The 17,232-nt window shown below is 44.4% G+C and overlaps 1 protein-coding gene across 1 annotated transcript in view; it reads left to right on the top strand.

Annotated features, from left to right (window-relative positions):
• DNAAF11 (dynein axonemal assembly factor 11) overlaps positions 1–13,922 on the top strand; it is a 42,669-nt gene extending 28,747 nt beyond the window's left edge. Inside the window, exons 10-12 of the mRNA XM_077808830.1 lie at positions 5,714–5,799; positions 13,185–13,302; positions 13,809–13,922. Of these exons, the coding sequence (XP_077664956.1) occupies positions 5,714–5,799; positions 13,185–13,302; positions 13,809–13,922 (318 nt within the window). The remainder of the gene's footprint in view (positions 1–5,713; positions 5,800–13,184; positions 13,303–13,808) is intronic.
• The last annotated feature ends 3,310 nt before the right edge of the window (positions 13,923–17,232 follow it).

The raw sequence follows: 17,232 nt of genomic DNA on the forward strand, positions 1-17,232 counted from the left end.
TTTAAAATTTGTGTGTGGTTATTTACAAACATCATAATATTTTTCTTCAAGTGATTGTCCACATGTGTTCCATAACTGGTGCACATGTGCCACATGCATGTAAGATTGGATTCTTTTCAAATAACAGCATCCGGTCGGGCTGTGCCTTTGTTTTGAATACTCTCACTCTTCATAGCTGAGGGCATAGAGGACTGAGTGGCTGGACTGCCCTCCAAGTCTTTCTTACCATCTGTGGCAGAGAAACAGAACCCTTACAGAGTCCGCATCTCTGCCCAATGTGTGATTGTTTATGTTTTCTGCTTGTTAGGAGTGTTCCGTAGTAAAGTTACTTTAGTTTAATTAAACTAGTTGGCCGAAAAGAAGACAAAATCTTCAGCTTTGGGGGTGCCTTTTATACCTGACCCTGGTGGACATGGCAGAGACGAAACCCCCAGCATTCAAATCCTGTCCCTCCTGTGAGGCAGCTATTCCCATTGATGATGAACGCCCAAAGTTCCTCTTCTCTCTCAGTGAAGCACAGATTCCAGATAAGTGCTTGATATGTGCTTTTTTCAAAGAGGGCACACAAAGCGAGGGAATCCTGCCTAAAATTCTTCCACTTGGAGAGATTCATGCGGTCATCCTCTGAGCCCAAGGGGAAGAAGACTGACAAATAGGCCCCGACCGTCTCTGTGAGTGCTTTGGTAAACCATGGGTCCACTCTGATCTTCAGGGCTCATTTCTCATGAAGAGAATTCCACCTATCTCAACCCTATCTCCTAAGAAGAGAGAAAAGAAAAATCACTTCTCCTAGGGTGGCCATCCACTTCAAGCACACCCAAAGATATCAGTCAGAACGTGCTCAGACTCATGGGTCATCTGGCCTCCTGCAACTACGTGAAGCAGTTTGCCCAATTTTACCTATGATGCATGCAAGGGTGGTTGAGATCAGTGTATCTACCCTACAGACACCACATAGACATGATGGTTGTGATTCTATATGAAGTTCTCTCTTAGTTAAACTGCTAAAAGGATACTCTACACTTGTGCAGTGGAGTACCAGTCTCCCCACCCCTACCTACCAAGCTGTTGGTGACAGACACTTCCTCTCTCAGATGGGGAACTCATCTGGACTACCTTCCAAATCAAAGCCTGTGGTCCTCCCAGGACGTACATCTCCATGTAAGTTCCTGGAGCTAGGAGCCATTTGATTACGATGCACGGTGTGTCGGCCCATGCTTCAAGGACCTGCAGCAGTGTAGTACATCTACAAGCAGGGAGGGCGTGGACATCCCCACTCTGCCAACAAGCAGTCTGTCTATAGAAGTAGTAAATTCATCATCGCATCACACTAGTGGCTCTGCAACTCTCAAGCTTACAAAACTCCCTAGCCAACAAGCTCAGCAGGCAATACTCAGACAATGACAGGTGTCCTGCGGAACATCTTTTGCAAGTGGACTATCCAAGAATCTGGCTGTATTTTAAAGAATCTCTATTGAGGTTACAGGGACAAACCATCCCGATGTGTAGAAAGAATAGTAAATATGGCAGGCGACCAGCTTGGCTTAACAGTGAAATCCTTGCTGATCTTGAACACAAGAAGCTTACAAGAAGTGGAAGATTGGACAAATGACCAAGGAAGAGTATAAAAATATTGCTCGGGCATGCAGGAGTGAAATCAGGAAGGCCAAATCACACCTGGAGTTGCAGCTAGCAAAAGATGTTAAGAGTAACAAGAAGGGTTTCTTCAGGTATGTTAGCAACAAGAAGAAAGTCAAGGAAAGTGTGGGCCCCTTACTGAATGATGGAGGCAACCTAGTGACAGAGGATGTGGAAAAAGCTAATGTACTCAATACTTTTTTTGCCTCTGTCTTCACGAACAAGGTCAGCTCCCAGACTACTGCACTGGGCAGCACAGCATGGGGAGGAGGTGACCAGCCCTCTATGGAGAAAGAAGTGGTTCGGGACTATTTAGAAAAGCTGGACGAGCACAAGTCCATGGGGCCAGATGCGCTGCATCCGAGAGTGCTAAAGGAGTTGGCGGATGTGATTGCAGAGCCATTGGCCATTATCTTTGAAAACTCATGGCAATCGGGGGAAGTCCCGGAAGACTGGAAAAAGGCTAATGTAGTGCCCATCTTTAAAAAAGGGAAGATGGAGAATCCTGGGAACTACAGGCCAGTCAGCCTCACCTCAGTCCCTGGAAAAATCATGGAGCAGGTCCTCAAGGAATCAATTCTGAAGCACTTACAGGAGAGGAAAGTGATCAGTAACAGTCAGCATGGATTCACCAAGGGCAAGTCATGCCTGACTAATCTAATTGCCTTCTATGATGAGATAACTGGCTCTGTGGATGAGGGGGAAGCGGTGGATGTGTTGTTCCTTGACTTTAGCAAAGCTTTTGACACGGTCTCCCACAGTATTCTTGCCAGCAAGTTAAAGAAGTATGGGCTGGATGAATGGACTATAAGGTGGATAGAAAGTTGACTAGAGTGTCGGGCTCAACGGGTAGTGATCAATGGTTCCATGTCTAGTTGGCAGCCGGTATCAAGTGGAGTGCCCCAAGGGTCGGTCCTGGGGCCGGTTTTGTTCAATATCTTCATAAATGATCTGGAGGATGGTGTGGATTGCACCCTCTGCAAGTTTGCAGATGACTCTAAACTGGGAGGAGAGGTAGATATGCTGGAGGGTAGGGATAGGATACAGAGGGCCCTAGACAAATTAGAGGATTGGGCCAAAAGAAATCTGGTGAGGTTCAACAAGGACAAGTGCAGAGTCCTGCACTTAGGACGGAAGAACCCCGTGCACCGCTACAGACTAGGGACCGAATGGCTCGGCAGCAGTTCTGCAGAAAAGGACCTAGGGGTTACAATGGACGAGAAGCTGGATATGAGTCAACAGTGTGCCCTTGTTGCCAGGAAGGCCAATGGCATTTTGGGGTGTATAAGTAGGGACATTACCAGCAGATTGAGGGATGTGATCGTTCCCCTCTATTCAACATTGGTGAGGCCTCATCTGGAGTACTGTGTCCAGTTTTGGGCCCCACACTACAAGAAGGATGTGGAAAAATTGGGAAGAGTCCAGCGGAGGGCAACAAAAATGATTAGGGGACTGGAACACATGACTTATGAGGAGAGGCTGAGGGAACTGGGATTGTTTAGTCTGCGGAAGAGAAGAATGAGGGGGGATTTGATAGCTGCTTTCAACTACCTGAAAGGGGGTTCCAAAGAGGATGGCTCTAGACTGTTCTCAGTGGTAGCTGATAACAGAACAAGGAGTAATGGTCTCAAGTTGCAGTGGGGGAGGTTTAGGTTGGATATTAGGAAAAACTTTTTCACTAGGAGGGGGGTGAAACACTGGAATGCGTTACCTAGGGAGGTGGTGGAATCTCCTTCCTTAGATATTTTTAAGGTCAGGCTTGACAAAGCCCTGGCTGGGATGATTTAGTTGGGGATTGGTCCTGCTTTGAGCAGGGGGTTGGACTAGATGATCTCCTGAGGTCCCTTCCAACGATGATATTCTATGATTCTATGAATAGACTTATTTGTCATGAACCAGAACAACAAGTGTCTGAAGGGGTCCAACCCAGGCTCACTGTTGGATGCCTTCCTCATTCCTTGGGCATCAGACTTAATTGTATGCATACCCACCTATTCCATTAATACTGAGGGTCCTGAGGAAGGTCAGACATGCTGCAGCATGATGATATTGGTAGCTCCTGCATGACCCACACAGTTTTGATATTCAGACATGATGAATCTATCAACACAGCCCCCAGCCAAACTTCCAGAGCCACCTGATGTGATAATGCAGAGCAAAGGCCAGATTGGTTGCTGGCTGGCTGACGGTCATGGTCAGATCCTGCTCCATGGATGTCCATATCCATTCTTGTTTGTACTAGAAAAGATTCCACTAGACTGACTTGTGTAACAAAGTAGGAAAAGTTTCAGAGTAACAGCCGTGTTAGTCTGTATTCGCAAAAAGAAAAGGAGTACTTATGGCACCTTAGAGACTAACCAATTTATTTGAGCATGAGCTTTCGTGAGCGACAGCTCACTTCATCGGATGCATACCGTGGAAACTGCAGCAGACTTTATATACACACAGAGATCATGAAACAATACCTCCTCCCACCCCACTGTCCTGCTGGTAATAGCTTATCTAAAGTGATCATCAAGTTGGGCCATTTCCAGCACAAATCAGGGTTTTCTCACCCTCCACCCCCCCACACACAAACTCACTCTCCTGCTGGTAATAGCCCATCCAAAGTGACAACTCTCTACACAATGTGCATGATAATCAAGGTGGGCCATTTCCTGCACAAATCCAGGTTCCCTCACCCCCTCACCCCCCTCCAAAAACACACACACACAAACTCACTCTCCTGCTGGTAATAGCTCATCCAAAGTGACCACTCTCCCTACAATGTGCATGATAATCAAGGTGGGCCATTTTGGGAACAGAAAAACACGTACTCCAGCTACAAACCTCAATACCAGCTAGTTTGGATTAAAGTCTTAAAGCATCTGAGACTTTCCATCCATTCCAGAAGAGTCCAGTCCACTTGGCAGCTATTTGTGTTCATCCTGTTCCTATTGAAGGTCACACAGTCTTCTCACACCCCACAGTTGCTACATCTATTAATTGTCTAATTCATGTCTTCCTTCCAATCAGAGAGACTCCACCTTCTGGAACTTCAACACTGTGTTATTGGCATTCATGTCAGCCATCTTTTGATCCTAAGACAACCTGTTCTTTATGTCACCTGTCTATGAAACCCACCCTCTTAGTGGATATCTCTTCAGCCCAAAGAATAGGAGAGTCCCAAACCCTCATGGCAGGACTTCCTTGTACAGTATTCCGGAAGGACAAGGTGACACAAAAGCCTCACCCGAAGTTCTTGCCTAAAGTTGTCTCTGACTTTTTCACCTGAATCAAGACATCCATCTGCCAGTTTTCTTTTCCAAGCGTCATACTAGTCAAGGGGAGGTGAAGCTTCACATTTTGGATGTTGTCCAGTCCTCTTACTATCTGGACAGGACAAAACTATTCAGGAGTTCCCTAGACTGTTTCTGGCCTTTGCTGACAGGATGAAAGGTCAGTCAGTATCTACCCAAAGACTATCTAAATGGGTTTCTGACTGAATCAGAACTTGTTATGTGATAGTTCACTTGAAACCACCTTAGATTAGAACCTACTTTTGCTCAAGCAGCCTCTGCAGCTTCCTAAGGGGCACCTTAGAGATTTGTAGAGCAGCTACTTGGAGTTCAAGTCGTATCTTAATCCAGGACTACTTGGTAGGTGGCTCCAAATCCAATGCTCAGTTTGGCAGAGCTGTCTTTATTTCAGTAGATTCTGAGCACTCGCTTCCAAACAGAGGTCACTGCTTGTGAGCCACCAGAAATTGAAATACACGTGGGCAATCACTCAAAGAAGAAAGAATGGATTACTTACTCTACAGTAACTGTAGTTCTTATAGAGATGTGTTGTCTACATTTATTCCATGACCTGCCCTCCTTCTCTGCTCTTATAGATCCTAGATCATCTGGATTCCATTTTAGTGAAGGAATTGGTTCAGATGTGATCACGTTGTTAAAAGCTCAAGACAGTCAGAAAAATATTACATAAAATGTTCGTGTTTCCACAGTTCTTTATTTAAAAGATTGTTTAAATGCTTTTGCGCATAAATCCCAGGATATGTTGTGACAGCTCTGGTTATGTATTTTTATTCCAGGTTCAAGAAATAATTATGGCTAACCGAAAAACACCCACTTTGGTCAAACCTTCTGACAGCAACAAACTGCAGACAAATATAAAAAGGTAACTTTGTTTTTTCTTTCTTTACAGCCTATATGTTTTTGCACATTAGTTATTTACTCATCAGACTATTGCTGCCCAGTGAGTATATAATCGTTCAAAGTATGAAAATATTGATTTGTACAAAGTAACACTTTACATAAAAACTTTAGACTAATGGTCTGTCCAGTACTGTTTATAAAGTGATCTGTTCCAAAAACAGAGCCAAAAAAGAGCTTATTACTACAGAGCAGTTGTGTTCCATCAACTGTCATTCAGACTATTAAGCTAGAATGCAGTAAAACCAAAATCTTTTCTCAAGAATTGCCTCTATAGATCCTCTACTCTGCAGCACAAGTCCTAGAACTACCCAGAAAGCAATTACTTTTGGGACTGTATAACAAATCCAAATGATCAGTGGAAAGTTATGTAGGCACTACAGTTGCCTACTGCACAAATCTCCATTTTTTTCCCCCTCCATCACCATAGGCAGTGGTTCTGGGAACCAGTGCATCATATCAGCCCATTCTATGTTGTAAGAAAAGCAGTGTTTGGTAGCAGTTTAAAAGTTCATTTTTAAGGTTAAAAATAACTTGTTAGTTTGTAGTAGATGTTGTTTTGAGTTTAATTCTGCTATTGCTTGATTTCATTCTGTTCTAACATGGTACATCCAGATAAAAAGTCTAGGTATAAATAGTGTCTGTCATGATAATAGGATGTCTATCATGGACCTGCACACCCAGGTTTCTGAATAGTCTTACATAGGGGCATTCCCTATGATAATCTTATTTTGCACTGGATTTACCCCTTGGCTTGTATTACTGCTGATAATGCGGGAAACCTTTAGTACCCAGCTGTCTTTCTTCTGTTCAGATTATCTCAACGGAATGAACTCCCTCCCAATCTGGGACAACTGTGCTCTAGAATCCAAGAAGCCAGTGCTCTTACCTAGAAACCCAAGGGTTCAAATCTATTAGCAAAACCAATTAACAGAGCTTCTGTTCTAAATTCGTATGAAAAAGCAGCAGCATGGATCCTGGACACTCTTCTTGAGCCCAGCGTATGGAACCAGTGGCCAAATAGTACTGTAAGGGCAATGAATGTTTAATTGTCAAGTAGTAGTGGTGAGGTACAGCTGCAAGGGCACGTCTTTTTTTAGATTACATGCATAACGAGCAGAAGATAGAATCATTACAGAGAAGGTAAATACGTCTAGACGTTCCTTGTGAGCTGCAAGCAATGCACTTAGCAATCAAGCAAAAGTGTGGCAGTGGGTAGGACAATCTGTTAGCATTGATGACTGAGGACTTCTAATCTCTTTCAGGAGGTCCATAGCAAAGTGTATTGGACTTCCCTTTTTAGAAGCAATAGATCTTTTCAGCAGAAAGACAAATGAGACCCTAGAGACACTCAAGGAGCCTAGTCAACAGCCAAGTTTCTTCTTTAGGAAGAAATATACCATCCTTCTTTAGACACCTGCTAGCACAGTCATCTCAGTTCCAAGTGTTTCAAACCAGTCTTCCTAAGCACCATGTGAGCTTTCAACAGGTGGGTGATCCTCTTTAGCTCCTTTGGTTCCACCTGCATAGTAGAGCATTAGACAACAGTTAAAGTGGACATCCCTGAGGCCCTGCACTAAATCTGGGTATAGAATCCAGTCATTTTTCATTTGGAAACCATCTTTTTTTTTCCTTGCAGCCTTAAGTGAAAGAAGGTTCGTCGGTGATATGGGAAGGAGGCATATAGTGTGGCCTTTCTATAATTTCTGATACCTGATGATCCAGAGATACTCCATGCCACAAGGATAACAAGTTGTCCCACAAAAAGGGAATCTGGGACTCAATCCAATTGATAATATTCTCCTAAATCCCCACAATACTTTTTGTAAACATGCCTTTTCTGAGTGCAGATATTGATTTACTCTGTTGGAGGCAAACTACACATTTACAATCAAAACGGAAATAGGAAAGAGGTACTTTGAATGTACAGAGCTTATCAAGAAAAGAAAAAGTTTTGACCCCTGTAGCTGACAAGTAGTTACAGTAACTATCCAGACATTAAAGAATCCTGAATAGCTGTCTCTTAGATTACAGGAGAGCATTCATTACAACAATTACACTTGAGGATTACAGAACTCTCAGCTAAATTCTTCTTCACAAACATACAATCTGTTAGACCACAGTGTTTGAAAACCTCTTTAACTCTGCTATCTTGAATACATGATAATACAGTCATCACTTCTGCTACCTACACAAGATCTATTCTGAGATTTTATACAAAACTACTATTTTTAAAGGGAACATAACATTTTCAGCAATTAAAGAGACAACTTTTCCTTTTTGGTGGAAGGAGTCAGAGGTTCAGGTGGGAGGTAAGGCAAAAATAAGTTTTAACTCCCCTCTCCCCCCAAAAAACACCTTTGAACATACAAGCATGCACACCCTTGAATCTCCTTCAATATCCCATGGGAGGATTTATTTAGCTTGTTTCCACTGGAATTCAGGAAAATCCTGGGACTGTTTCTATTGGACTTTGGGTCAGTAACATTTTGCTTTTAAACATCCAAAAACCTTAATTTGGGGCCACATTTGACATGATACCATCTCTTTAATCAGAAGAGCAGATTGGGCAGGGGAAACCATAAAATGCTGCTTCAGCACACGAATTCCTCGGGGCAGAAAGCTTGCAGATGAGGCCTCATAGTAGCAGAGGAGCTGTGCACCACCAGCCACTTACTGAGTATTTGGAGAGGTGTATTTCAGTCCAAGTGTGCTTGTTCCAGCTTCAACTGTGGAATGGTAAAGATTCCTACAGCTGGGTCAGGGCCTTTTCAACAACAGGGTTACTGTTCCAAAGTGATTACTTACCAGGTATATGAACTTGGACTCCTGGAGCGCCGGTCGGGCAAAGTGGGGCAAGCCCCTGTGTCCCGACCCTGTTCCCCAGGTGGAGCACCAGGCGGAGCAGAGCAAGCCCCTGCGTCCTGACCCCGCTCCCCGACTGGAGCACCTGGCAGGCAGGCAGAGCAGGGCAAGCCCCCCTGCGCCCTGATCCCGCTCCTCAGCTCAAGCACCGGGCAGGTGAACAAAGTGTGGCAAACCCCTGTGCCCTGACCCCGCTCCCTGGCAGGAGCATTGGGCAGAGCGGGTTGGGGCACCAAGGCGCCTAAATTTGCTGGGGCCATTGGGCACAGGCCCCATTTTCCCAGCGGCTAATCTGCTACTGATCTCTGAAAGACTATATTAGAAGAAAATGGTTTATGAATCATCTGCCAAAATATGGAATACATACCATGCTTTGTTGAGTGGGACAATGAGAAGCCAGTAAGACTCAATGGTATAGAGTTGGTTTGTGTAACAATTTAAATACCTTGGTTCATTGTTGAGCCATAATGGGAATGTGGATGCAGATGTTAGGGGCTGCTTTGAAGAGCGCTTGGTGTAAATGTAGGGAATTGACAGAATAAGAGTATGCCAAGTAAACTAAGGAACAAAGTATATAAGGTCACAATAAGGCCATCATGACATGTGGGTTGGAATTCTGGCCAGTGAGGAACAGAGAAGAACAACTATTTCACACAGACAAACTGAGAATGCTCAAGTGGACGCTGACTAAGATTAGAGTTGACAGGCTACACAATGAAATGGTATGAGCCATGATTCAGTAGCCCCCGCCCATCACAGAGAAGCTGAGGGAGTAATGACTGAGATGGCTAGGTCATGTGAGACAGTGAGGCGTGGGATGTGTTGGCCAGAGACTACAAGAACTAGTAGTCATGGGTCAAAAACCACAAGAAGGATCTAGAAAAAGGTGGTTCAAGATGCTCAGGGAGGACCTGAAGAAGGTTGGTGTCAGCTTTGAAGACACACTTGGCAAGAACACTTGGAGATGAAGTACACAGAGCCTCTGATCCCAGTTAATGGGACTCGGTGAAGAAGAATCAATCACAAATTACTGGGAATGGGTTAGAGTTTTTCTGTTTTTTCTAACTGAGGGTGCCCCCTGCTCCCTCTAGTCCTCCCACATAGGAGGCATCCAGAATGTAGACGTAGTGCTCCTTTAAAGTTATAATAGGAATTAATTTACATCACACATCTTCTAAACATTTTCAGATGATTAATCCATAAAATAGTTTTCTTCTTAACCAATGTGCTCCAGTCCACTGATGTTTATTCAAAGGAAGAGATTTATTTCTATGCATGCCAACAAATTAGCTGTTTAATTTAATTAGTTATTTTTAAAATGCTAGGTCTAAATATGACACTGCAGAAAGTATAAGAACACTTAATCTCTGCTGATGGAGTGATAATGATATCAATGCGTTCATTAAGAAAACAACAAATTATGCTAAGCGTTATTTCAAAAACATCCCTAACATGGATTGAATGAATGTATTATGCATTCTAGTTTTTACTGTGCTTTGAATAATGGCTTGCTATAAAGTTCCAACGCCTGTCAAAAATCGTTAAGAATCATATTGTCAAAAGTAATAAGCACCAGACATACACAGAACACTCAGTTTAAATATAATGTATTTGCTTGCTAAAAAAATGTTCTCTTCATTTCTGCTTTCCAGGGACTGCATTCCTGATCTGTTCCTGGCAAAAGCATCACACAGACAGACGAACCCTTTATTCCCCCCCATCCCGATTTGAAAGTATCTTGTCTCCTCATTGGTCATTTTGGTCAGGTGCCAGCGAGGTTATCTTAGCTTCTTAACCCTTTACAGGTGAAAGGGTTTTGCCTCTGGCCAGGAGGGATTTTATAGCACTGTATACAGAAAGGTGGTTACCCTTCCCTTTATTTTTATGACAGGTACCAATGTCTCTTCTGGTACCTGAACAGCTGGTGTGGACAAGATCTATGTCCTCTCAGCACTGCCAGTGGCACTGAGCCGGTTGGCACCACCGGATTTCTGGCACTCAAAGGACCTCTGCGTAACTGATGTTCTGGAATCTCCTCTCCTCAGTACCAGGACCTCCGTACCAAGTCTCCACCCAGCACAGGAGTCTTTCCTGCTTCCTTGCCATGCTCCCCCAGTCTCCAGTTCAGACTCAGATAGTGAACCAGAGAACAGGATATCACAGTACTCCTCCCAAGCCCTTTATGGTGCCCGATTCCAGCAAGCGCCCCGGGCATATCTTCAGATGGCCCCAATGCTGCTGTCCTGGTACGGCCATCCATGGGCACCACCACCAGGCTCCGTGCCATATTAGGAGCCCTGGCCTGCATACTGCACCCAGGCCTCTCAAGCTTCTAGTCCCACCCATGAGTCCATGAGACACATTTCCTCGGCCCCAGCAACCAGGACTTTGGAGTCCCTAGAAGGAATCTTGGAGAAGTGTGAGGGCGACGTTCAGAATGAGGGGAACCCAAAAACTATATCCTCCTCTTCCCCAGACGAGTCTGTCATGCCTCTTCCACCATCCCTCTTCCACCATTCCTCTTGAAAAGTAGCCCTCCCTATGAATGAAGCCCTTCTTGACCCCTTGAGAACAATATGGCAGACCCCAGCATCAGTCACACCGACTTACAAGCAAACAGACAAAAAGTACTATGTCCCGGTGAGAGAAACAGGGTTCCTCTTCTCCCACCCTCCACCCAACTCCATCATGGTGGATGCTGTCAATTCTTGTGGCCATCAACACCACATGAGGTCCACTCCCTACGATAGGTGCTGAAAGCATCTGGACCTATTTGGTAAGAGGGCGTAATTCCTCGGCCACACTTCAGTTTCAAATTGTCAACTACCAAGCACTTACAGTGAAATACCATTATATGAATTACTCGAAATAGAACAACTTTATTGAGCAGCTGCCCAAGACATATCGCAAACAATTTAAGGTCATCAGCCAAGAAGGGCAGCTAGTAGCAAAGACAATGCCACAGTCTGCCCTCCACATGGCTGATACTGCAGTCAGATCCATCTCCACGGTAGTGGTGATGTGACATGCCTCTTGGCTCCAGCTGTCAGGTTGCCCAAAGGAGGTGCAGGCAACCGTCAAAGATCTTCTTCCCTTTGAGGACACTAAGCTCTTTGCGGAGAAAACTGCGGAGAAAACCCTTCACACTTTGAAGGATTCTCAGGCCACTCGCCATTCGCTGGGCATCTACGGGACAAAAGAGAAAATTTAGTCTGCAGTCCCAGCATAAGCCCCGCATTTCCCAATATCCGGCTCAACAATACTACAAGCCGCGGAGAAAGAAAACTAAATTCTCCAGATGTAAACCATCTGGCCAGCAATCCTTCTCGTCCCAGCCTTCCACATCTAAACACCAGTTTTGACGTGTTGGTCGAAGTGCTGATAGACCACTCCCCACAACCACTACAACCGACCATCACTATCCACCCATTTGACCACTGTCTGGCATTGTTCTTCAGCACCTGGGAGCATATAACATCAGACCGATGGCTCCTAGAGATCATTTGCCATGGATAATCTATCCATTTTACCTCCCTGCATCCTCTACAACACCCTTCCCCATCCCTCTTCAGGGAGCCTTCTCATGAGAGTTTACTATGTCAAGAGGTAGACTGTCTCCTCCAGTTAGAACCATAGAACCAGTACCTCAACATCTATAAAGCAAAGAGTTCTACTCTAATACCCAGGAAGGAGGAAGGCTGGAGACTCATATTAGACCTTAGCGCTCTCAACAAGTTTGTCAAAGCTTAGAAATTCAGGATGGTCACTTTAGCAACGATCATTTCAGCGTTGGAACAGGGAGACTGGTTTTTGGCCCTCAACCTCCAGGACGCATATTTTCACATCTCAGTCTTATCGACTCTCAGACGATTTCTCAGATTCACCCTGGGACAAGATCACTACCAGTACAGGGCATTCCCCTTCAGGTTATCTTTGGCCCCGAGAGTATTTCCAAAGTTCTCTCAGTAGTGGCAACCGACTTATGCTCACAAGGGATCATGATTTTCCCTTACCTGGATGATTGCCTCAGCCCCCCAGAGGCAATACTGCTTGGGAGTCACCTACAGTGAAGCACCCATAGAGACACTACTCAAAGAAGAATCCCTGCCCCAAGTGGAGACAGTGCTATGTCAATGGGAAGGCTGCTCCCGTTGACAATAGCTACTACCTCTCAGGGAGGTGGTGTATCTATGCCAAGGAGAGAAACTCTCTCTTCAGCATAGATAGTGTCTTCACTAAGCACTACAGCAGTGCAGCTTCACCAGTGCACATGTGCTGCTGCAGCGCTGTAAGCATACACAAGCTCTGAGACTCCCTTTTGAATGAACAATCAATTCACAATAGTGACATTTCTTAATCCTCCTCAAAACTCCTGGTGACTTCTATGGGAATTGGGGAATTTGGGAAGCAGTCCCAAATTTCTGTTGCTACATGTGATGTTGAAACGAAGTTTTATTTATAACCATCTGATCTCCTTTGTTACAGGGAGCAAGTTGAGAAACTAGAAGTGGATCCCACCAAATATTCATTCCCTGATGTGGCAAACATAATCCAAGAAAAGGAGCGAATTGGGCAAGGACCTATTAATCTGCAGCAACAAAAGGTTATAGACACTGAGAATAGTTGTGTTGACTTTGAAGATAACCAAGATGTTCCACCCTTAATATGAAATGTTACTGTAGGGTTCCATTGTTTGATACCCATGTGACCCACAGATTACGTGAACAGTTTTCTTGACTCAAATTTTGCAGCAGCATCTTCTGACGTTACAAAATATTATTTCAGCTCTTACTGTAAACTGACTTTTGTTATACTTGTGCTTTATCTTGCTGCTGCCTTTTGTTATATTAGGAACAATATGCCTTTAATAAACTGTTTTCGAATTATTTATTTATATAGTGGTATGGCTCAAACGCCCCGATCAGTATTGGGGTCCCATTGAATTTGGCACTGTACAAACCCACAGTCCAACTTCAGATGAGATATCAAATGAGCGTGACAATCAGTGAGAAGAAAGAGGAGGGCAACAGTAATAAGATCATCATAGGCTGAGCCACAGGGTGCTTAGAAGTCCCCAAGTGTTCTTCCACTTTCTTCCTTCTTGTGCAGAGAAGCAGCAAAGAAAGTCCATCATTTGGCTATGAAGCATATAACCCTTCTGGATCTGGATCCAGGATCTGTTACTCAGCCATCAGCATGCAGAGGCACACCCAGCAAAGTTAAGTGAATGCTCTCCCAAGCCACTCATTAACTGCATACAAGGAAACCCCAGCAAATCCCCCGCAGCCCCGGTCTTGCACCCCAGTGCGTCTTACCCTGCTCAAGACCTTCTTGATCAATGCAAGCTCATTAATTAGTTCGCCACTCCTTCAAAGGGTAGTGGACATGCACCAGCCTCTGTAATCTGAGCAGGCCCCCTCTCCAAGCACTTTAATCTAAACCAGTTAGTTTGTCTAAACCTCAAAATAAGTTTATTAAACTAGAGAAAGATAGATTTTACATGATTATAAGTGGTAGGCATAAAGGTCAGAGTTGGTTACATAAGAAATAAAGCAAACACTCATTCTAAATCCTAAACTTTATCAGGCTAAGCAAGATCTGAACCAACCAGTTTCTTTCATCCTACTGGACGTTGCAGACACTTTTCAGTTCAGTTTATACTAACTAGAAAGCATTCTAGTTAGGATCATCCCTTCACCCCAGTTCAAGGAGACTTCTGTTTGTCTTCCAAACTATCTTGCTTCCAGGTGGGGAGGAGAGAGAGGCCCTGTGGTGATGTCACTGTCCCTCATTTATACTTTTCACCAGGTGCTGGAAAAATCCATGCTGTGTCATGGACTTAGACAGTACCCAGGGTATATGTGAGCTGCTGACCATCCTTCATTATGAATGGTAAATTTTTGCTTGTAGCTTTTGTCTACGTGAGGTTTGGCACGTAAGGTCTCTGTGTTCGCAGTTTCTTTGCCCTCTCTGAGGGGCTAGTCTGTGGGCATTTCCTAGACTCACAACATGTTTCAATAACTGTGACATTCTATACCTGGGGGAATGTCCTGTAACCCCCATATTCCTCATTTTCATATAATCATGGTCTTACATATAAAGCATGCCTTGTAAGGTATCAGGGGAAAGGTTACGATTTGCTGAAAGTTATTTCTCTATCCATATATGTATATCATTAATGCATATGAAATTATGAGAATTGTGTTGTTTGGTTGTCACTAAAACATGCTGTAAGTTGGGGAATCAGCCAGATAGTAGCTCCCCAGAGGCAACAGAAAGTAACCAACACCCGGGCAGGGTGTCAAACAACTCATCAAAAACCATTGTCCAGCAAGGGAGCTTCAAATCAATGACTCACCTGCATGAGGCCACACCAGAGTAATTGCTGAACCTGGCCTGGAGACTCAGCAATGTCCCCAGATGCCTGGACTTGTGCTCCCCAAGCACAAGGGACTGAGGTTATAAAACAGAACACAGGCCCCGCATGTGGCCATTTTCTCCTGCCTCCACCTATGCTGCAAGCAACAAAGACACTGAGAAGGGGACAAGACTCCAACAGAGGAGACTGGCTCAAGTTTAAGGGACAGACCTGTATATTAAGGACTGCAATATCCAGTGGGGTGAGAAAAATTGCTTAAGCTAGATATTGCCCAGTCTAACAGGGTTGAGAGTTTAGACTGCGTGCTTATATTTTATTTTATTTTATTTTGGTAACTAACTCTGACTTTTTGCCTATCACTTAATATCACTTAAAATCTATCTTTTGTAGTCAATAAATTTGTTTAACTGTTTATCTTTACCAGTGAGTTTGCCTAAAGTGTGTGGCAAATGTGCTCAGGTTAGCAAAGGCTGGTGTATATCCACTTTCCATTGATGAAGTGGTGAACCAATTAATAAATTTGCGCTGCTCGTCTTGAGCAGTGTAAGACGGTATATTCCTGGGGAACAGTGCTGGGAGCTGGTCGGATTTGGCTTGTGCCTTTCCCCGTGTGATTCATGAGTGGCTCTGGGAGCATTCATGCAATCTAGCTGGGTGTGGGGCTCCATATGCTGTTGTGCTGAGTGATCACAGCGGCTGGAGGGGCTTGCTGCTGGTCACTAGCAAAGCATTGTGAGAGACAGCCCAGGCTGAACAGAGTTAAGGGGGCACAGAGGTCCCACAGTCCCAGGCTGCACCCCGGGGATCCTGTCACAGTAACAAACATAGAAAAATGTCATAACTTCATATGGTGATACATAAATTTCAACAGGTTCATCAAATCAGAACTTTTCAAATATACCTCACAAGGCATACTTTGTATAAAACATATCAAAATCATATAATGGTGGTGAATGTAGTTACAGGAGGTTACATGGGGTACAGTATGTCACAATAGTATGATGTGACTGCCTACAATGGCATATAACTGATCTGTGACTGCCAGCAGCAAATATCTCCAGTGGCCGGGGATGGAACTCTAGATGGGGAAGGCTCTGAGTTACCACAGAGAATTCTTTCACTGTTGTCTAGCTGGTGGGTCTTGGCCTCATACTCAGGACCCAACTGAGTGCCATATTTGGGGTCAGGAAGGAATTTTCCCCCAGGTCAGATTGGCAGAGACTCGCGGGGAGGGAGGTTCTCCTTCCTCTGCAGAATGGGGCACGGGTCACTTGCAGGTTTAAACTAGTGTAAATGGTAGACTCTCTGTAACTTGAAGTCTTTAATCATGATTTGAGGACTTCAGTAACTCAGCCAGAACTTAGGGGTCTATTACAGGAGTGGGAGGGTGAGGTTCTGTGGCCTGCAATGTGCAGGAGATCAGACTAGATGATCGTGATGGTCCCTTCTGACCATAAAATCTGAATGTTTGAGAACAGTAACTCTACCAACACAACAAACAGCACTCCAGAGCTTGTGACATCAGTGGGGTTCCTGAGTCCTGTAAGAGAGCCACCTATTGTAATGATGGGAGGAGTCACTGCTGGGCAATGTGTCCCCAAAGATCTGGCAGTGTGGAAGGATGGGAAGAAATCAGCTAAATGCTTCCCCTACCCCCTGTTACTGCTATTCTCCCCTAGCTTCCCACAACTGCAGGATTCAAATAGGAGAAGGTGGAATTCTCCCCTGTGATTGGACTTGTGGAGGGAGTCAGGTTGGGGCAGCAGGAGTGAGTTGCTCCCACCCTGCCTTCCCGAAGTGTTCCAGTGACCATGGGATCCTGCAAATAGGTTTTTTCTTCAGCCAGTGGATTACACCCAATGGGTTGGAACAGGCTGCATTAAAAAAATAATGCATTCTGGGAGATCATATCAGAATGAATCTAGCTGCTGAAACTTGGCAAGACCAGTTTTGTCATTTAAGGTACATTTACATTTGTGTTCTGAATGTCTCTCTTGGCCTTTTAGTTAAGGTATTGATCACATATGCCTGTAGTACCAGGCATTTACCATTTTTAAAATGTGCAGGTGTCCTCTACTTTAAAAGCTCCAAAAAGAATATAAATTGAGGACAGAGACGGATCTATATAAGCTTGTCACTAATTATCTCATAAAA

The sequence above is a fragment of the Eretmochelys imbricata genome, chromosome 2, assembly GCF_965152235.1.
Source record: "Eretmochelys imbricata isolate rEreImb1 chromosome 2, rEreImb1.hap1, whole genome shotgun sequence".
Lineage (NCBI taxonomy): Eukaryota > Metazoa > Chordata > Testudines > Cheloniidae > Eretmochelys > Eretmochelys imbricata.